This window comes from Arvicola amphibius, chromosome 2 (genome assembly GCF_903992535.2).
Source record: "Arvicola amphibius chromosome 2, mArvAmp1.2, whole genome shotgun sequence".
NCBI lineage: Eukaryota > Metazoa > Chordata > Mammalia > Rodentia > Cricetidae > Arvicola > Arvicola amphibius.
Window position 1 is genome coordinate 126,793,277 of NC_052048.2, and position 22,618 is coordinate 126,815,894.

General features: G+C 46.1%; 1 protein-coding gene across 1 annotated transcript in view; it reads right to left on the reverse strand.

The window, feature by feature from the left end:
- Positions 1-9,223: 9,223 nt before the first annotated feature.
- The window catches only part of Ttc27 (tetratricopeptide repeat domain 27), a 120,013-nt gene continuing 106,618 nt past the window's right edge, over positions 9,224-22,618 (reverse strand). Inside the window, exons 17-20 of the mRNA XM_038320546.1 lie at positions 16,000-16,197; positions 14,384-14,495; positions 10,745-10,845; positions 9,224-9,457 (exon numbers count right to left, since the gene is read on the reverse strand). Of these exons, the coding sequence (XP_038176474.1) occupies positions 9,335-9,457; positions 10,745-10,845; positions 14,384-14,495; positions 16,000-16,197 (534 nt within the window). The 3' untranslated portion in view covers positions 9,224-9,334. The remainder of the gene's footprint in view (positions 9,458-10,744; positions 10,846-14,383; positions 14,496-15,999; positions 16,198-22,618) is intronic.

Genomic DNA, 22,618 nt, shown 5'->3' on the forward strand with positions numbered 1-22,618 from the left:
GGCTTCTTAAAATTTTTAGTCACCTTCCAGATGAGACAGACTGTCTCTCAGGTCTCATACTCCTTTGACCCTTTTAGACTTTGTTAATACCATGTAAGCATACCACATCACGAGATTCACCAAGAGAGCTCCACAAACCCTGAGTGACTATCTCACGGCCATCTAGATGTAGGAAGGGCCACATGTCTCTATCCCCAGAGAGCTGTCACTCTTGCTTGAGTGGCCAGAAGAGGCAGAACCAGAGACAGGGCAGGAAACCACTCAGAATGATGGGAAGAGTAAATACTACTCAAGGCAAAACACAAAAGGATGTGGTGGGGCGGGAGAGGTAAAAAGGGGGGACAGGACATCCAGCTTAGGGGTGGACTGGGTTCTAGAGGAACCTGAAAGAGGCAATCTTGAAGAAGTGAGTCTCCCACTGCAGACAAGAGGTAGAGAAAGTTAGAGAGAGCACCGTGAAGATCGTGTCAGTTTAAACAATGAAGAAACACAATCAGGGAGGTTATCAGAAAATCCTGGTGTGCACTTAGCCCTGCATGGGAGTATGCAACACATGGCAAACAATGGACGTTTTCAAGAAGGCGTGGCCACAGAAGGTTTTGGAGACAAAAATGAGGAGTTACATCAGACATTTTGAAGCAATAATCTTTGGCCACAATGAACAGCAGACAGTTGCAGATGTCCTTGAGATACACGATTGTTTTAGGTTGCAGTGACCTGTATGCAAGACTGACGCTGGCAGAGCCTTTCAGACTATCAGACAAGCAGGGCCCTGAAGCACAGCTTCCTTTCCTTTTTCATTGTTGCTGCTAGGGGTGACACAAGGACTGCCATTTCAACTGGCAACCTTCACAGGCAGGCAGGAGAGATGATGGATAAAGAAAGGGCCAGGCTCTCACAAGGAGAGGATGCTGGGCACCATCCCTTTAGTAGATGTGTGGGGTACCAGCAGGAAGGAGCGTGATGGGATAAGAGCTTGGGAGGATGGTTGAGTGCCACATCGCACATGTTCAGAAAAGCCCATGCTTCGGGGAACTTCCCGGGGCCTTGAAAACGAGTCGTGCTATAACCAGAGCTGTGTTCTACACCACGGAAGATTATTAACAACACTCTCAGTCAGTTCCCCGTAACTCAGAAGATAACAGTTCGCAATGCAATAAGCTGCATGATGAAAGCACACTGAATTTGGTCTCCATCTCAGGCTACCTTAGTTGAAATTGCAAAATATACCCCTATAGTTGCTAACAACTATTAAGGAGTAGTGGGGGGGGGGCGGCAAATGTGGCAGAATCCATTGTTGGCTATCTATCACTTTATAACACATGGATGAGATAAATTTAGGAACTTAAAACAATGTACATTCATTACATCATTCTTTGAGGCTGGGGGGGGGAGGGCGGTGGGGGAGAGTCAGCTTTTATTTCCGGGTACTTCACAAAGCTGCCATCAAGGTGTCAGGCAATGGAAGGCTCAACTGAGGGTGGACGTGCTTCTAAGCTTGAGTGCTTGCTGTCAGGATTCAGTCATGGCACCACGGGACTTTGGCTCCCTGCTTCCTTCGGAGCTTTGGAGGCGGCTTGCCCTCCACGCGTCTCCAGCATGATGTCTTCTTTATCAAAGGCGGACAGGAAGCCAGCAGCTGCGTCCTCATCCCCACCACTCTGTCGTGGGAGGAACACCTCTCAGCACTGCCGTGATTTTACCGTAAAATCAATGTCCTCGAGGAAAGGGACTTCCCAGGACTGTGGATGCGGAGGCAGGGGTCACGTGGTGCCAGCCATCCTGAAGGCTTGCCAGTCACATCAGCACTTCTCAGAACTCCTAGGCCTCAGTGAAGGGATGAGAAATTTTCCAGGAATTCCGGCCAGGTGAACCTATAGATCTCGGGAAGCGGTTTACTCCGTTACAGTCGAGGATTGAAAGCCCTACGTCGGTGACCGCCACCTTAGAGAGATGCAGCTCTACTGTGTGGGCAATCATAGGGGAAGGGAAGCAACCCCCTCTTCACAGGGAACCCCCTCCGCACTCCCTTGCAGCTGCATGCACAGCTGCCCACAGAACTGAGCTCAGCCTGCCTGCTTGCATTGACGTCCTCAGCCCTGCTCAGGCTCTGGACACCGTAGTTGTGTGCAGATGAAATAAGATCCTCTTTGCTCTGTCTGATTCAGACCCTTCCCGGGAGTGCTTCCTTCACAGAAAGAATGTACCGGCTACATTCCTGAAGATGGGAAACCAAATGCTGCCAGGACTGATTGGGATTCTTGGGGGAAAACAGTTAGGACAGAGAGGACAGACAGTGCAGCAGAGGACGAGGTCAGTGACGGCTCATAAAACACAATGCCTTTGATCTGCAGGTCACCAGCTCATTTGAAGGTTGCCCTGAGACATTCCCAGCCATATACATTCTTGGAATTCTTTCAGAAAAGCCTCAATCCTTAGGGTTCTCTTTTTCCTTTGTCTAATGCATTGGGCGTTGATTTATCATCCCCTATGAGGCTGTGGGTGAGATTTCACTTTTTTTTTTTTATTATTATTCAAGACCATCCAGGCACACCTAAGTGCTGTTCCTGTAACTGGTGCTGTGTGGATCCTGCTAGATATGACTATCAGTACTTCTCAGATAGCTCAGAGAGAAATTACCACCCAGCCAGAGCTGTGAAGCACAGTGTGTCATGGCCTTGCTAGTCAACTTGGCCTTCAGACACTATCGCCGACTTTTCTATCACACTACAGAGCCTAGTGGAGATGCCACAGGATATTAAATGTGTCAACACCACACTTTTCACGAAATGTGAGAAGTTGGCTTCAGTCACTAAGATGAGCATGCTCCATCAGGAAAGCCCAGCCTTCCCCATCTCCCCAGACACCAGTGTGGAAAGACACAGGCTCTGAACTGAAATACACTGAAGAAGAGAAGAATTTAGAGTACAACGTCAAACAATACAGGTTTTGTCTTGGAGTTGTAAAATGTTATACTTTTTAAAGGAGGTGTCTGGTGGTGAGGGTGGGTGGAGGGAATCAAGTTATATGGAGTGGAGTTTGGGTTTATATCGCCAAATCCCACCTCAAAAAAAGCAGTGTACTCTCTAAAGTAACTTTACAAATTACAAGGAAAGTTACCTGAGAAAAGGGGGGAAGAGAGAGAGAACTCCAGAGATCACACTAAGTGTGGTTGCACTGCTGTTCATGTTTGAAGTTGTTCACTGGGAAAAATAACACACATTTGGAACAAGGTACGAAACAAAAACATTCAGCTCCATGAGTCATGCCAAAAGAATGGCATTAACCACCAACGGAGGTAATGAAGGTGACTTTGCTACTCCCAAGAGCCCTTTCTGTCCCTCCCAACCATCACCCACTTAAACCCACAAGAGCCACCAGTCTCGCCCCACGGTAACCACTACCGCGCCTTCCTTACCGATTTACCACCAAGCAAGCTCAGGGAATAATGTAGCTTAATTCCATGGCTTTTCTTACGTTCACAGGAAACACACTGTACACATATGGCTTTAGCCACATCAACCTTCCTTTGCTCAACATGTCTGAGAAATCCAGCGATGTCGCTGTGGCTGTAGGGAATTCATTTGGATGGCTGGTCCACCAATTGTACAGCTGGTAGACAGCCCGAGTCCTCTGGCAGACAATGCTGCAGCGAACATGCTCCTAAGAGAGTTATGGCGCTTACACAGACACATCTGTGCTTGTGTATGTGTAGAGTAAAATTGTTGGGTTATAGGGTTTGCATATCTTCAAAAGGTTGGCAGATATTGACCAAGGGTTTCTTAAAATGTCTATATCAAGTTGTTACTCCCAGCAGGCACTTCCCCTCCTCAGGAGCACACAGTAGACACCACCACTTAGCCCTTAGCCATTGGTGGAATCCATGATCATCCCTGATTTTAACTTTCCATGACTGATGACTGAGTCTAAGCTCTTGTTTCCCATTTTTATTTGGCTATTTCTTTTGCCATAATGCTCAATCTTTTAGTTGGATTGTTGTTTTCTTTATTTTTCTTGGCTTATAATTACCAGATACATACAAACATACATCCTCTTTCTGAAGCTAAAAATCTCTCCTAAGTAGCCCTGGCTGACCAAGTGCTTCAGCCTCCCAAAAGCTGGGATTAGAGGACCGTGTCACCACACCTGGCTCCTTATCACGTCTTTAAACAACTTCTAACTTGAACGTAGTCCAATCTTTTTAAACGATTGTCTCTGTCAATATTCCAGCATGGTGTATGGGAGGGGCTCAGAGGCCCCACTCTCTCTGGGGACTTACTGACAGCTAGCAGGTTGCTGGGCCACAGGGAGTCATTTCCTTCAGTGGCACAGCCAGTCACTGTTGCCCATGGGCCAGTAAATAACCTCACACCCATGAACTCACAAGTAACCCTAATTAAACTCAGCGGGTCATTAAAACAAACAAACAAAGATATAAAAGTGGGAAGGAGGCTTGTTAGGGAGAACGGGTCCAGAAAGAGGGAGAAAGGAAGATGGGAAGCAGTGTGTGTGTGTGTGTGTCCTAAGCCCGTCTCTGGCCAACCGGCTGTAGCATTACTAAGACTGCTTTATCAGCCCTGGCACCAGACTGCAGGGCGGCCGCTGATCTCAATAAGCAGTGTTGAAGGCGCACAGACAACTGCCATATGCAGCGCCATTGTTTCTCAAAAGACAGGGTTACGACCCCTCTCCCACTAGGAATTTTCAGAAACTGGAGCCACGATTGCTAGTTGATCCGGATACTTCACAGCCCCCGGGAAGTGACAGATCATCAACAGCGCCCTTGTCTCTTGATCACACCGAGAATTGCCTGTCTCACTGCTCACGGGGACTTCACACGAGCCATCTGATATCTCTGTCCGCCTGCAAAGGTGGAGGTCTGCGGCTCACAGCTGAGGAAACTGAGGTTCGGAGAGATTAGGGGTCCAGAATGTCATCACGGCTAGGAAGGGACAATGCTGGGACTTCAGTCTAGCTAGTTCCAGGCAGTTAATTACTCCATCTTTTAAAAAACTGTAACACATTAGCTGTACAAACTGAAGGGTCCTGCCGATGGCACCGTCCCACAGGCAACACCATGCTTTGATCATCCAGGTCCCCTTCCTCCTGACCTCCTCCCAGGGCTTGTCAGTCCCTCTTCTGACTTCCGGTCATTCATCTCACCACTTCCTCCCTTTCCTTCTCTAACTCTTCCCTCTACCTTATAAAAGCCAGTCATGCTCTAGTGCCCCTTCGCTTACTCTCACCTTCAGCCCAGAAACAGGGACAGCTAGAGGAAGAAATCTGAAGATTGGCAACACCTTGGCGCCAGGGCCCAGGAGCACTAGATGGCATCGGGGTCCCAAGTGGGGAACAGCAAGGATGGTGCTAGGGATTGTTGTCAGATGGTTCTTACTTGCATGGCTTCTTTATTGCATAGTTTCATTTCCATGCCCTGTCCATGCATCTTTTTTGACTGATGTTATTATATTACTGCTATATAATATGGGTCACTAATAGGCTACGGATAAGGCCACAGGCCCGGGAGGTTATGAGTCTCTGAGCCTCGCAGTAACAAGGGTCATGTTGGTGTGTGAGCAGTGCTATGCAATAATCCTGTATGTCTACAGATACCGATACTCATTTGAGCCCCCAGTCTGGAAAAAGTTAGCAACGCGTGGGTTAGCTCCTTCACATCGCCATGATTTACCTTCCCCACCCCCTTGCTGGCAATAACATCACAAAAGATTAAAAAATGGCTGAGAGTTACCGTTCAGAAGACCATTTAATAATATCAGTTTTCCGCCTTGTAGCCCTTGGCAGGATTCCCTTTTCATAGATCACAGTGTGGGCACGGGGCCAGGAGATGGTGGGGGTGACTCACAGGTCACTGCAGTTTATAAGTCAGAATAATAAAAAGGAAGGCAGATCTGACATCACTGGCAAGGGGAAATTTTTTGGTGCTGTGTTAAGCAAACTAATTACAGCTAGCTCTGAACACTGTGGGAGGAGGACAGGACTTTGCTGAACAAAGCCAAGCCTGAAGCAGGGGCAAAACATCGTCCACAGAAAGTCAAACTATGACACTACTCTAGGGGTCCCAGAGTGGATTCCACTTGCTTATCCTGAAGTCAAGGGCAAAACTAAAACAAACTCTGGGAACAAACGCTGTGTCAAATGGGGAGGAGAAGTGCATCACGACCAAGTATCGAGTAGGCAAACACAACCACACGCACTGGCTGTTAAACGGGCTCCGCTGCGAGCCACACGTCTCAACTGCCGCGAACTGAAAGCAGAAAGGAAACATTTCCAGATAAGCTCGGCTTTTAACTTGACTTGGTGAAGAGCGAACACAGCCGCGATTATTATTAGGCCCTGGCTGTGAAAGACTGAGAGGCCACCTTCAGCCCACAGGGATTACGCTTTTATTAGTATAGTCTTGGGATTAGTGGGAATGTCTGTCTAATGAATGCAGCTACTATATTTGAGCACATGCCCGAATAAGCTGCGTGTTGATTGAAATCTATCTATTTATAAGCACTTCTGCGTGTTGTGAGAAATCCATCTCTATTTCCACAGCCTGGCCCCCTCCGTCATTTCACTTTAGGGCCTGCTGGATGAACAAGCAGACAGGAAGTATCGGCATCCACTGAGCAGACTTTACTCCTCTCTCTTGGCCAGCAGAGTTGCCTTATCTAAACAGCAATTCAGATAGACATGGATGCTATAAAAACAAAGTGGAAAAGAAAACCAAACCCTTTTCCTCTGGCTCAACTACAGCTTAAACTGGCAAAACTAGAACTAGCTGTATAAACTGGGTAAATGGTCCCGAACAGCCCCCGCTAACTGGACCTGTGGGTACGTTATAATCCTTGTTCTCGGCCTGGAATATAGGCGGGTTGCTGCACGCGTTTATCATCATTCCCTTCACATTTCTGTGAATGGATGGCACCAATAGCACAGCCAACAAAAACAAAGGCAGCATGGAAGAGTGGTCTGGATACACAATTAAGTCAGTCGTTTCCCATAAGGCTTGGGGATCTCATGACCATGTGAGGCTTCACCTGATGTAGGACCAAGGGCTCCACCCTTAAATGGTACAGAACAGTCTACAGGGCTCTGTAGTTTCGAGCCCTCCACACCCTTCCCCATCCAAAGCTCTGTCTCCCAGACTCAGCAGCCGCTCTCTAAGCAACCTCAGGTTTGGATCTGGGTACTGAAAGGGGGTCATTTTCACGCCTCTGTACTTAAGGACCCAGTTACTACGCCTCCTCTTTGGGAATTTATTAATTAGTGATTCTAACAAGTCATACACTATTATCAACTGAGACCTTACAGAGTTTCTCTTGGAGAACTTTGAGTGAAGAAAGGCAAACCTGTCAAGGTTTCCCATTGTTCAAGAGAGACAATAAATCTTCTGATTATGGGAAGATCCGGTACAGGCAGCAGGGGAAACTCCACCTTCGGGATGTGTCTACTTCTCTGTCCAGAGTTAGCGACCCTGAGTGTCTTAGAGATATCACAAACCGATGGGACAGGGCTCTGAGAGTGAGAAGTGATAGCCGGGGTATAGTAAGAATTCAGTGACTTATGGCTGTGGGTTCGTATCCTTTCTATTCTTGTAGCTGACAAAGCAAAAGAAGGATTCTGAAAAAGAGGCACTGATACTAGAAAACCAAAGTTGAAAGTACAAAAATTAAGACACGTGGAGCTACAGTATTTATCTAAGATACATGAACACAAAACACTGGGACTCTTCGACAATCGCTACAGTTAATGAGCTATCCTTATTACAGAAACTGAAGCTAGGTAGGAGCTGATCACCACGCCACACTGCTCCCTTTTGCTTGTGGGCTACAGCCCCGGAAGGAAGCTCTCTTGAGAAAACACCCCATGACAACAGAGAGACTGTGAGTCAACACACCCATGGGGAAGGCTGCTCCAACCATGGGCCCATCCTACCTTGAACTCAAAGGAGAAAAAAGTGAAAACTGCAGCCTTTCACTCGATTTCAGAAACCCTTGTCTTTCGGGTCATTTCTTTCCTACCCATTTCTCTTTTACGAGCTGGGGTTCCCAGCTGGGCACTGACAAAGAGTTCATTTAAAACCTTGCTCCACCATCCGTGGTCACCCACAACAACCTTCCACCCATGTATCTGCCCCACTATTCATCCATCCACCCAGTCCTCAATGGCGTCCCTAGAAGGTTCGAGTAGACCCTAAATCATAACTCCTGTTGCCACCTCACCTTATTGGAATTTTTAAAAAGTACTATTGTCTTTTACAGGAGAAACTTTGGGACATATTTGTGTTTTGCCTGTGAAGGCTGGGATGATAGCAGAAAAGAGAAACAGATGGCTAAGGGACTAGAGTGTTTGCATCCATAAGCAAAATCCATTTATGAAAGAAGTTTTTAAAGACCTTTTAAGTGTTCAGACTACTTTATGGTGATGGATCATGAAATGTTAAATCCCAAAGACCGCTGAAATCAGAGACGCGGAGTAGGAATTCTTTACATCTTATAAATAAGAACATGGAAAAACACAAGGGGCAAATGATTTGCACATAGGACCCAAAACTGAGTGATTCAAGTCAGGAGCCTAACAATTCCTCACATTGACTTTTGTACTCTTTGAGTATTAAGCTCAGCGGCCACCTTCAGTATTTGCTCCCACTGACATTACTAAGAAAGCATTTCAGTCTGGCGTTTCTGTTATATGGCACCACCTATAGCTGTCTTCACCCACAATAAGCTTATTAAGCAACCTCTTTGGGGCTGGCGGTATATACCATAAAGAGCTAACAGCCTGCTTCCTAGTAGCTAACGATGGAGTTGTAATCTGGGTGTATCATTTCTTTTCTTGCATTTTCTTGGCTTGGAAGTTAAACCACACTCACACTTCCAACTTAGACAAGCCCGTGCCTGTGACACAGACACAGAATCTCAACGAGTGTAAATGTCTTCACTGCCAAGTCGACTCTTTTATCGTTTTTGGACAGTAATATAGCCAAGCTTAGTGTCTGAGGGTGCCCCAACCCCCAAACATTTATACTAAGTTTTTCCAAAGAATGAGGCACTCACGGTAGGCTGAGCAAGAGCGATCCCTGTGCTGACCCCTTGTGTTGGACTGCCTCAAGAACGCAAACACTTGCTTACCAGTAACTAGACAAGAGTACAAACAGCCTTTCTGCTTCATGAACTTTAGAACTGCAAAGATCTGAGAACATCACAAAATAAGCCTGTTTGCCAGCAAACAAATTTATTTTAAAAATCAGCATCTTGTGTTTCAGATACTCAGGTACTGAGGAATCCGAGAAGGCAAAGGTGCCTTTGCGCAGCTGTCCCTAGTAGAGTCAGTACCGGTTTCGAAGCTGGTTGCTGAGGTCCTGCAGTTCAGCCTCCTGAGCGTTCAGAGCTGCGATTTCGTTGGTGAGCTCTCCAGAGACTTCTCCACTTGCCACATCTGTAAAATTTTGCTGCAATGTAAAACAATATGACCATCAAAAGATGACAATTTCTTCCAAGCAATCTAGATATAGCATGGAATCAACACAGCAACATAGCATCCAGTGGCATGATGCTACCACCAACAGTGCAGCAGCAAGGCAGTGTTTGCTTAGACCCCAGAAAGGTACACACCAAATAATAACAAATCTAAACAGTCTCTGACCTCAGGGACTCAAGAGATCTCCAGCTTTAGCTCAGTGGTAGAGCGCCTGCCTAGAGTGCCCTAGGCCTTGGGTTCAACCTCTTGCTTTGTTCTTCATGCCAACTGCCTTAAATGTTGATTGCTTTTGTCAATGTTATACGATAATGGTATTTGGATGAATGAACATCATTCATCCAAACAAAATTCTATTTCTTGTGCCTGCCTGGTGAGTCAGGAACCAGGCAACCAAGAAAATCATCTTCAGGATTTTACAGCCATACATGGGCAGGGAGGAGAGGTAGGTTGCACACATGTTCATATGTCTCGCTGTGACATATGATTTATTTTCAACCAAGCTGAGTAGATTTGTAGTGTTGAACAGCACTTCCTAGCAGACTGATTTAACCATTGCTGCAGTGTGCTGAGTAGAAAATATATCTTTTAGGCAAAGAACTCAAACACACAGCACATTTCAATAGGAATCACAGTGCTTACAACTCACAATGGACCTGCACTCCTTCTCATGGGGTAAGAGGAGCAGAAAAACTGAGGCTTACAAAGAATGACAAATCTGGTGAGCAGAATCTGACTCACAGCTCCACCCACAGCCCTCACGACAACCTCGGCAGCGACTTGTAGGACGACAAGGGGCTGACGACAGAGGGGTCACTCTGCCCCGAGAGGACGTGGCCTGAATGACCCGTGAGAGTCTATTTAAATTTCCTACAGATTTACCGTTTCTGTGTTTTATCTGCATTGATAAGACAGTTCTTTGTTTGATGGGAGGTGGGGGGAGTTCAACATCCTATTTCCCAAAGTCAGAAGACAGACTTGCACAAACCAAGACTGTTCAAGCTTTAAAGGTTAGCTCTATTCATTTTCACTTTCTAAAGTGCAATTCAGATTACCAAACCCAATTCAAAACTACAAAAGGCATTTTTTTTTTCTGATACAAAACGATCAAAACATGTTTTCAAGGAGATGTGCAGAGGCAATCCTTTCCAGTTTTGAATGATTCACTGGGATCTAATAAGAAGAACCTTTATCAAAACAGGAGTGACCTGACACTGATGACTTCTGCCCAACAGTTCTGATGAACTCAGGCCATGCTCACCTTTGCTTTGGATAACAAACCACGTAAGCTGAGTCGAACTGAAGACAGTGCCTGCACAGCTTCCTGGGGGCTGGACTTGCTCTCACTGCACTTTATAGCCACTGCAAAACAAGCACAGGGGACACTGTAGAGCTGGTCATCAAGGGCTCAAAAGCAGCTATTTACTGCGCATGTGCAACAGTCAACTTTACAAGTTTCACACCCCTAATCCCTCCTTTCGCCTTCTGCTTGGTGGTACTGGGAACTCATACCCAGGCCTGGGCATGTGGGGCAAGCACTTGTCTACCACGGAGCTACACTCCAGTTATCCTTCATCCTTCTTTAGGCAAACACGGCAAAGGAGAATTTTGAAGAAAATTTGTGTGTTCAGATGAGTTACATTAGGCAGGGATCCCACAAGTGTATGTACAGGCACATACATATGCATACAAATGTGCATACCAGTGAACTGGGCAAAGATAAAAACCCTAACCAAAAGCAAGGCACACTCAGAGGATCAAAACTGATGCTGCACGTCTCAGTGTGGCTGTCCACGGTCCCAAGTCACTAAGGAGGACGCATGGTTGCTGATCTCACTGGCCCACAAAAATGCTTGCTGCACTTTTATACCCCAATTTTACAGCATTCTAGGAGAACTGGCATCAACAATCCGCATGTCTTCATTTAGACATTGTGACCGAGGCCAGGCACTTGAGCTCCCGGGCCACATCTGGTATCAGCTCAGAAGGAAATCGCTGGTTCCTAGAAACTCTGCCTCCAGCACTGTGGGGAGCCTGTTCCTCTAAGACTTATGATTCTGAAGGGAGCAAGCATACGCCTCCCTGGAGGAAGGCTGGCTGCTAACGCCTTGTAAGAACAAGTGAAGACTTCCACACTAACGGTGCTTGGGATCCTTCCATCTCTAAAGACTATGCTCACAAGCTGAAGAGAGAAGCTCAAGGGTTAAGAGCACTTGCTCTTCCAGAGGGCCTGGGTTCGATTATCAGACCCAGATAGTGGTTCGCAACCATACGGAACTCAGTTCCAGGAGATCTGATGCCCTCTTGTAGACTCACACGGTGCAATGACATACATGCAGAAAAGCATCCATGCATAAAACAATAAACTAAAAAAATTATATTCACTAAATTCAAAAGCAGATCCTAGTTTATAACTACAACTTCATAGATGACAGCTGCAAACTGTAAGCAATCGCAAGAAACAACCTATGGCTGACAAAACAGCTTTACACTAATTAATAATATCTATGGCCAACAGGAAATGGGTTTGATGCATCTATTTCAGAATAATGATCAGACTTCAATAGCCTCATGGCAGGTGCACACTGATTATTAACTTTAAGCCCATGTTCAGAGGCCCAGATGATCAGACACTGAGGAGGAGCTGGAGGAGGAGGAGCTGCCTCTACACAGCACAGCTAGGCCATTTGCTTAATGCCTAGTTGTTTATACCAGAAGCACCTGTACTTCCAGTTCTTAAGTCCTTCATTTTTTAAGCCAGGCAGTGATGGTGCATGCCTTTAATTCTAGCACTCAGGAGGCAGAACCCAGGATCTTTCTGGGCTTGAGGCCAGCCTGGTCTACACAGTGACTAAGCTCCAGGCCAGCCAAGACTACACAGAGAGACCCTGTCTCAAAAAAAAAGTACTTTTTTCAATTTGAAAAAACAAAAAGGACACACATTCAATCAGTTCCTCTCTCACTCCCAGAAGGCATTCAGATAGCGGGGGCGGGGGCAGTAGGGGAAGGGAGGAAGAACTGCAGAGACTGGAAATAACCATCCTCCAATGATGCAAAGAACCAAGGGCAGCACCAGGGCAGAGGTCTCCATACTCCGGGACTGCCTTGTTGTCCTTATCAGCCGAGGCCCATGGCAAAGCTTATCTTTGGCAATCCAACAGGCACCAAGATTTATAAAGTGCTGTATTTCCTTTTCAAAGGGGTGTGTGTGTGGAGGAACAGGGTCTGGGGTGGAGGGAGAAGAAGACAAAGAAGGGAAGGGAGCACAAAGGACAATGCAGCAAAGGCAGAGTTAAGAGCTACTGCGGTCAATTTGAACCATCCACACGCAAGCCTGCTTGCAGAGTGGGAATGCAACACTAACCCACTCGAGTGTGGACACCCCAGAGAACAGACACTTATTCTTCCCCACCAGTCGCCCTACGGGTGCCAACAACAGTTCAAAACCTGTGCCAAGCCGTCAGAAAAAGGCTTTCTGGAGCACTTCTCTGACCTGCAGAGTAGAGTGGACAGGCGTAAAGCCACGCTTGGTAATTACAGAAACTACCTCTGTCTGACCATCACAGAGCTGGGTGCTTCAGAGAGGGCAAGTTAAAGGAAGCTTCTTCAGAGTAAACCCCACTCTGCGAAGTACATACATATACACATCAGTGGAGCTCCCTAGACAGAATACCACGTTCACAAAGGACAAAGGCAAAGAACCAAACCCCTCTGGCTTCCTCTACCACAAGGCCAGCACAGGCCATAGAATTGCAACCATCCCCAAAACAGTCTTGTAATCACCTCGAACTTTCTACCTTCCAGCCAGTAGTTAGGAGGTCCAGGAAACTGGACATTCATATTCTTCCCGGCAAAGGTCTGAAAGGCCATGAGTATAATTACTAAGCCCATTCTGAACATCTGAACATCCTGTGACTTCTTTACAGGCAATTAAACTTTATTCCCACCCTCACTTTTCTCTTTTGGAGTTGCTTATGGACCAGATCCTCTACCTCAGAAGAAACAGGGTGGGGGTGCGAGAGATCTACATGTAAATGACAGGTAAAATACTGTGACGTGTCGGAAAGATCGTGCTGACTCCTCCTAACAGCATCGGTAACTATTCTCCCATTCTACCCGCAACCAAACAAAGGCCCAGAGACACTGAGTCGCAGACTCAGCATGAAGTAACAGCGGTCCTGGAGCTCTGCCCTTCTCACTGCTCCTCACTGGCTCCCGTTTGCTGTCACTCTCAGGGGCAGGAGGCTCACAATGGGACTTTATTAATTCACTGGAACTATATTCCCAGGGCACGGCACCCCTGCACTCAATTACCAATAGAGCAATGCACTGCTGAATTTAGCTGGTACTTTTTGATAATGCAAGAGAGTTTAAACCTGAACTATATTTATCTAACAAACAAATGTTTTATTATAGAAAAGGTTATCTCCCCTCCAAATTATAGACTCTAAATTTCCCAAAGACAGGTACTATACTTTGCATTTTTATATATGTATAAAAATATAAGGAATGTTAAGTACTCCAGAGAGCTGCACGTTTTGAAGAGTCTTTCTTGGCACTTCTGTCAGTTAAGGAAATGCTAATGATTTTTCTCAATACAACATAATCAATAAAGACTCTGTGTGGACTAGAGGCTTCTTGGGAGTAAAAATATTTTACTCTTACAAGTTCTAACTGGGTTCTATCACTTACTCAAGCAGCATTGAAGCCTCTGTCTTGAGTTATCTTATGTGTCTATTATTATGTGTCTACTATATAACAGATGTTCTAGAAATGTTTCTAAATTAAATACAACTATTTCAATATATTGGAGCAATCAGAAAGTAATGGAACCTGGTTTTTCAATAACACTATTTTATAAATGAAGAATGCATTAAAATATGATATGAATATTGAATACCATGTGCGAGTCCTATGGCTCTCTGAGCAACTTCCTTAAACGCTGTAACATCTTTCTCCCAACAACTGGTCTGTGTATCACACTTGTATGCCTTCAAGAGACACTGGAATGCCTACGAAAACAGAAAGAACAACATTCAAAATAACAAGTTGAATTCACATTTCAAATTGCTTTCTGGAAGTCATATGGAACCAATTCCAAACTGAAAACCAGCATTTGTATTGTGAGGCATCTCTGTAATTACCATCAAAGAGAGGGTAGGATGCACATCCAATAGCAACAAACAACTCTGAGAACCAAGGATGTTATCTGGACAGTCGCCACTCCCAAATCAGGACAACAAGAAGGCCAGAGTGCAGATTTCCTCCAGCCTCTTAGCTGAGAATGCAGTAAGGAAGGCATGAACTGGGTAAAAATTATGGGCTGGTTAACAGGTATATAATTTCACAGATGTTTAAAATGTTCTTTTGTTTCATCTTAAAAGTTGCTGATGGAGACATCACAGTCAAAAGTGTTCTTATTTTCTAAAGAGTCACAATTCAGGAGAAATGGAAGGACACAGAGCAGGAGTGTGCATGCGTGCATGAGATATGTGTTCTGTGGGCTGACAAGGCCATGTAGAACCAGCTGTGTGGACAGAAGGGAGGAGAAAACAGCTAAGAATCCCACAGATTAGCTGGACCGTGGCTAATTCCAAACCCACGCAAGGAGTTCATCTGATTTGCTGTGATCTTTTGAAAAGAAACACAACACAATGATTCCAACCCTGGAAACTCTGGGCTCCGCTGGGCCCAACTGGAGCGGGATTAGCAGGAGGGGCAGGGTGTCCCCTGCAAAGTGCCATGCATGCACTTGCAATTTCCTGCTCCTGTCTCCTGGGCTAACGTTTTCCCTTTTGCAGCTGCATCTCAGATCTACACACTCTTTCTGTTTTGTCCTTAACCACTCGCCTGTGGAAAAGGTGTGAGTGAAGGGCACAGGGCATCGGGTGCTGCAGAACAGGGACCCTTCTGCAGAAAACTCATGAAACGTAAAAGATGGATGTTGTAAGCCTTAGCATGCCCATAATTCAAAGCACGTAAGGGGGAATTTGAAGGTTGGAGAGGGGGCTCAGTCAATAAAGTACTTGCCTTGTCAGCACAAGGACCTAAGTTCAATCCCCAGAACCACGTGTTTAACAGGAAAAATAAAAAATAAAAAAAAGACAGACATAGCAGTACACGCTTGTAATTCTAGCACTGGGGAGGCAGAGACAGGGACCCCTGGGGTTCCCTGGGTAAATTCTCTTGGTAAATTCCAAACCAGTGGGAGAGGAGAGCCTGTATCCAAAAGGCAAATGGTACCTGTTATGGTATGCACATGTATACACACATAGACACACACACACACACACAAACACAAACACACACACACACACACACACGCAGGCACACACGCACGCACACAGACACTGAATTTAAGCATTAGTTTTGTTTCAGGTTATTGATTTCATCCTTCACTCAAAAAACAAAAACCAACAACAACAACAAAATCAAACCCCAACAAACAAAGAAAAGGCAGAGCCATTATTCTTCCATCTGGGGCAGAGGCCCAGGGCAGACAGGCCCAGCACTGACCTTCTCATTCTCTCCAGGCTTGCCGCTCTGCCCGTTTCCATGAACTTGGGCATACAGTCTCCAGATTTCTCCATCATTGCTCACTCTTGAGGTCACTCTGCCAAACAACTCCTGCAGCTTGCCTTTGAGGCTGGAGGCAACGTCTCCACTTCGATCAGCCAGACCATTAACCACTGCCCTGACCAGAATTTTAAGGACCTTTAAAAATGCACAGAAGAAAGCAGTGAGCCAGCGGCCATCAAACAGTAACAAAGAGCCAAGGGCTGCGCTCCATCATCAGACACTGAATACTGTGGCCTTATTTGGATATTACTGTTAACACGTTTTAAAAGTGAAATTAAAAGCCAAGCCACCCATTCTCTAGATGTTCCCTGCCAGGCTCCTTGGAGGGCTTGTATCTGCAGCTTGTCTCCTCTCACTTGGAGGACACTCTGAAGAGCTGAAATATGCTTTTGACACAGGGAGCTTCAGCGAGGGTTCTCTCTGAAACCCCAGGATTATTGCCCCAATACCTACTGGGCAGCTCCACCAAAATCTCACAGCCACCTGCACACCTGTAAAAGTGAAACAGGCCCCTTCCTACAGTCTCGAGGTGAAGCCTGCTTGCAGAGTCAGCAACGTGAACGTCAGCCCACATGCTCCTCTCCCACTCCCCTGCCACATGCAGCAGATTTGAGTCCACGCTCCCTACAGATCCTCTAGCTCAGTGAAGGACTTACGGCTTTCACCTGCACTGTGGCGGTCTACTGCTGCAAATGCCGACTGGGGAGCTGCCAATGCACTGACATGCGACCCTCAAAAGGCATCTCTTCTCCCTCCCACTACTTCAAGTCAGCCTGCCAATTAGCAACTTTCTAGAATACCATGTTCTCAAATGGTACCTCAGAGTTTTGAAGACTGGTTGGTGGGTTAAACAGGTTACAGCAGGTTCCATCAGAACACGAAACCTTTGCCATATTTACATTAGGCTGTGCATCTTAGACAACTTCCCTGAAGACACACAAAGACCACCCTTATCTTGCACTCCTTGAATGGCACACAGAGCCAAAGAACCAGCTTGAGAATACTCTAGACCCGCTGCTACTCAGTGTGGTTCATGAGCTGTCAGCACTAGGAACTCGCTGGAAATACAAAGTTCTGTATGCAAGTGCTCCACCACCCTGGGGTAATGAGAGTCCACATTCCTAAGGCAGCAAGGCATCTTTTTCCAGGACCAGTCAAAACAGCTGCATCCAGAGCAGCAGAGCGGTCACCATCCACGTACATGAGGAACTGCCTGGGAAGGTATCAAGCAGAGGTACTGAGGCTGAGGACGGGTCCTCTACTGACGTCACAGTCACTGCACACACAGGTGCTCTGAACACTGCAGAGCGAATGTAGATAGTGCTCACTACAGCCACCGTAGACACCACTCACTTTCCACCAAATCTGTCAGGGCAAAGACATGCGCTCAGCACGTGCTGGCTTACTCACCTCCAGCCAGCCCTCCCATCCCTGCTCACTCCCCTACTTCTTAATGTTACAAATAAACCCATGGGAAAACAGAGCCAACCACTGCATCAGCCTTCCACGCCCTTCTCCATTTCTGCACCCGTTATGTACACCAAGCTTCTGGCTTGACTTCACTGAATTCTCCTAATAACTTGGAAGCAGTGGTCTGCTGCCACTTTACAAACTAAAAAACAAAAAAGTCAAACAAGGCTTGCAGAAGTAATTGTCAAGGTGACCCAGCAAGTGACTTGTCAGGTTGATGGGGGGGGGGCATGTAACCGTGTATATGTGAGGTCAGAGGTCAACCTCAGGTATCTTCTAACTGCACTCTATGTTATTTACTTATTTATGTTTGTTTGTCTTAAGGACTGACTGGTCTGGAGCTCTGCTACGTAGACTGTTGGAAATACTATCTTAAGGTGTGTGACTGTTGTTTATGCTGCGTCTGATTAACTGTGAAGCTGTGATTCTTTGCCTGTCTAAAACTCCTGATGGTCCTAATAGAGAGCTAAACGGCCAGCAGCGGGGCAGGAGCAAGGGCAGGCGGGGCAGGAGTAAGGGCAGGCGGGGCTGGCAGGCAGAGCATAAATAGGAGGAGAACACTGGATGAGGAGAAGGAGCAGGAAAAGGAGGAGAGATGACGCTAGGGGCCAGGACCCATCCACAGAGTAAGGCTGAAAGTAAGATATACAGAAGCAAGAAAAGGAAAAGATCCAGGGGCAAAAGGTAGATGGGATAATTTAAATTAGAAAAGCGGGCAAGAAACAAGCCAAGCTAAGGTCAGGCATTCTTTACTAAGAACGAGCCTCTGAGTCTCTGAGTGTGATTTATTTGGGATCAGGGTGGCGGGCCCCCAAAAAGCCAAGTAAGTAAAACTTTGCACAACAGTAGACCAGGCTGGCCACGAGCTCTCACAGAGATCTGCCTGCCATCACACCCAGCTTTTTTTTTTTTTTTTTTAAGATAGACCTCTCACTGCTGTTTCGGTTAGACTGCAAACTCTTGAACCTGCTTGTCTCTACCACCAACCCGAGCATGACAGTTACAGATGTGGCCTCCGTGCCTAGTTTTTCTGTGGGCACTGGGAACAGAACTCAGGACCTCAGGCTAGCACAGCAAGCACTGTACCCCTGGACCACTCTCAGCTCTGGGGTTGAGATGGGAACAGTCCAGTGGCTAGAGCATCTCCTAAGTGTCCAGTTCCATGTGCACATTCAATCCAGCCAGCAATGTGTGCTGCCCTGTGCACTATGCAGATTAAAAGACTGGAACAACCTCTCCAACGTCACACGCATGGGGTGATGTGTAAACTCACAATGCAAGCCTGAGTCCTGCTCTCAAATATGTGCCATACTAATTAACAAAGCACAGTCCCTGCTTTTCCGTTACCATCTATCATTTCATTGTTCATTGCTAAATCTAGAATCTACCAAGGGGACAGATTTTTGTTTTCTAAGTTACTTTATTAAAATTTCTCTGAAGACATTAGAGCACAGATGAAAGAGAGAGGAAGTAAGATTCTCATTCTCCCCTGCTAATGTTTAGCCTGGGTTTCCTTCTAGTTGTTATTGTGTGAGCCTATAATACATCATGTGAACCATTTTATCTTACCATTGCCATTTAACATTCGACACCAAATTTTTCTATTTTTTTTTTCCCAGATGCTCTTACCAGACTCAAGCTATTCACCTGGGCCTGTAGAGTGCAGTCGATTGGACATTCCTGCGCAGTCAGACAGGCTATTTCTGTGTGTGGTCACTGTTGGTGACAGGAGCATAAATAATACTGAGTACCTATCTCTGTACCTAAAGATTTTTTATGCTGAAGCTTCCTTTGGGTTAAAATTTCAAAAACAAAATTGTGGAGTCAAAGGAAATAAATATTTTAGGACTCCAGTGTGTTAGTTATTCTCCAAAGGGGCACAGTCAGGTTAGACGCCCATCAGGAATATACAGAGACATTCATTTTATTATATAAAAAGGCAGTAGGTCAGATGCTCACCAAGTAGTATGTGGAGACATTCATTTTACTCTCTATTATCAGCAATCTCTGAAAAGTGTTCAATAAAAGGTATTTTTTAAGGTATCATTGAAATTAAACCTCACCATTTCCTTAAACAGTTCTAAATGTTTATGAACTAAATATATTTCCTTTCCAAGAAATTAACATTTTTTTCTTAATGTACACTGACCTCATTTTTCCCCCAATGTGAAAGTTTTATTGTTCACTGTAAACTAACATATGTTGCCAGCTCCTCCAGTCCCAGCCTGTGACACCATGTGGAAAGCAGCTAGGTGCTGGGCTGAGGAGAGAACTAACAGAAGAACCGCCATGAACAGAAGCAGCTTGGGAAGAAGGGGAGAGACGTGAAGATCCAGAGATGGCTGCAAAGTGGGTGAACTTTGCCTTCTCTTCTTTCACCTACTACCCACATGCCATATGCCACCAGCATGCTCCAAACACAACACAGAGCAGTGTGAGCCCAGCGCAAGCCAGGGACCGTGCAAGCACATCAGGGCTGGGTCAGAGCTGCAGAGAGAGGGGCAGGCAGCCTGGCTCCTCTTCCCTCCAGATCTTCCGGATTCTAGGGTAAACTGATCGCTCAGATGATGGACATGGGGAAGTATATGTCTGGCAGAGTCAGGAGCTTCCTGAGGAAGCAGTCAGCTACAGGCAGGAGGGACAGAGCGATCAGAGGTGAGCACCGGTATGGCTCAGTTCACCAGCAAGAGCTCCATTTAGTTGTGGGTGTTAGCCTCTCCCCCCACTATACATCAGTCAGACTAGCAGTATTTTGAGGGAAGCAGGAGCCAACAGGAAACAAACCAGGACATGTGGAAAGGGCACACAGCAAGAAAGACCTGAACAAGGAAGGAAGAGAACTAAAGGTCAGGCTCAGAAATACCTACCTCAGGGAAGGGAGGAGAAACTGAAGGAATGAATGAGATGCCCTGGGGAGCCCCTACTACACAGAAGAAAATTAGTGAGGGGACTATACTTGGGGATACTCTCCCAGAGGAGGAAAAGGAGGAGTAAGAAAGAGGCTAAGAAGCACCTGGTGAGGGGAGCAAGAAATTCCAAAACCAGGTGAGGAACCAGCAGTCAGCGGTGCCTGATGAGGCTGCCGGCCAGGCATCTGCAGCCAGGGTCACACACCCTGCCAGCTGCCCCTCAGCAGGAGAGCAGACAGTGCTAAATGGCATGGGTTCCCAAGGCCTCAGGCAGACACATCACCAGGAGCTGGCCACAGGAGACAGAGAAGGGTTGGCAGCAGAGCAGAGATAAGGGTTTTTGATTTGTTTCTATGGCTAAATTACTTACACATATTTGGAAAACAACGGTAACTTTCAATACTAATGATATTTTCCTGTCTGTACCATGATACATTAAAGGGATAAATCTACTCCCTGGCAATTATAAGGGGAAGTTCATTAGCCTTTTTCTCTGAGACTAAGTCTAATAGTCTACACTGCAGAGTTCTTCAGTCTGCACACCCTTCACGGGTCTGGACACCCTTCTCGACCTAAGGAGAGCTTGGAACATTTCACCGATGTGTATGTACTCATGCACAATTTTCATCTTGGTATTTAATTTCATAGTTTCCAAAAGCCTTCTTTAGACATTCTAACTTGTTCTTCATAGCTTGGTGCCTGTTTCTTAATATTACACACAAACAAATGCATGCCTCTTATTTTATTTTAAAATACGTGTTATTTTAAATATGCGTGCTGGATGTGTGCATATGTGTACCCGCGCATGCACGCTCATGAACATATGTATATGCCACAGTACACAGGGGAGTCATTTCTCGTCTTCCACCATGTGGGTTCCAGGGACTGAACTCAGGTTGTCAGCCTTGCTGGCAGGCTCCTTTACCCACTGAATCATCTTGCTGGCCCACTTGTCTCTCCTTGAAAAGATTTGTTATCTTTTGTATCTACTCCTATTTTTCCCCTAGTGCTGGCGACTGCACTGAGGGCCGCACACATGAATCCTCTACTGGCCCAGCCCTCCTCCTATTTTTAGCAACTCCCTGTCGTTCCTAGGCATTCAAACCTCTGATAGTGTCTAAAGGAAAGCCCTTGGCATGACTAATTGGGGGTTCTCTGGCTTCCCCTCAAGACACCTCTGCTGCTTCTACCAGCTCCCAGTGAGGTGTTGGATCAGGTCTGAAGACTTCCCATATCCACACCACACTCTCAGTCAGACCTACAGCTGTTTTCTCCATGAAAGAGAGTATAAAATGGTGGCAAAATAAAGTTTCTCTCAAATTCATGTCCACCTGGGCCCCAGAATATGTCTGGGGGAAGCAGGGTCTTTGTAGATAGAATTAGTGGCAATGAGGTCATACCGGACCAAGGTGGTCCCTCAGCTGAGTGGCTGGGAGTGGATGTCATTCCATTGGCTTCTCTCATGTAAGGAGCAGAACTCAGACACACAGGGAAGAAGATGCAGACATGGCTGAGTTTCATAAGAGGAGAAAGGTCTAAGCCACTAGAAACTAGAAGGGTTTCCCTCTAGAATTCTCAGCAATGTGACAAGTTAACACTTTGATTTTGGATTTCTGGCTTTCAGAGCTGAATGACAAGAAGAAACTTTATGTAAGACACCAAGCTTGTAGAAATTTGTTACAGCAGCTCTAAAGAGAACCAAGATACTGTGGAAAACATCCAAACAAGCTCTTCCCAGGCACTCACCTGGCCAGGCCTGGTTTCAGTGCAGGAAGTCACAAAACAATGTCACCCTCACGGCCTGTCCCCTCTGTGGCTAATGACCCCACACTTTGCTCACTAATCAGAAGTACCTCCCCATGTACAGAAGTTTTAGATGATAAGTCTCTTGTGATTTCTTAATTATATGTGTTTCCTCCACCCCCAAGATGATAAAAATACCTACCAAATTTTCCTCAAGTGCTTTTATGACTTCCCTGCTTGACGATGATAACAACTGTTTTCCGAAGGACTTGCACGCACCAGGCAGCAGGCCACACCCACTACGTGTACTAACTCACTTGAGCCTCACAACACTCCTTCCATTTCATCCCGACCTTATGAAACCGGGGCATGAAGTGGTTAACTACCTGCCCAAGGTCACATGGCTAGTGAGTCGCTGAGAGGTGGGGGACAAA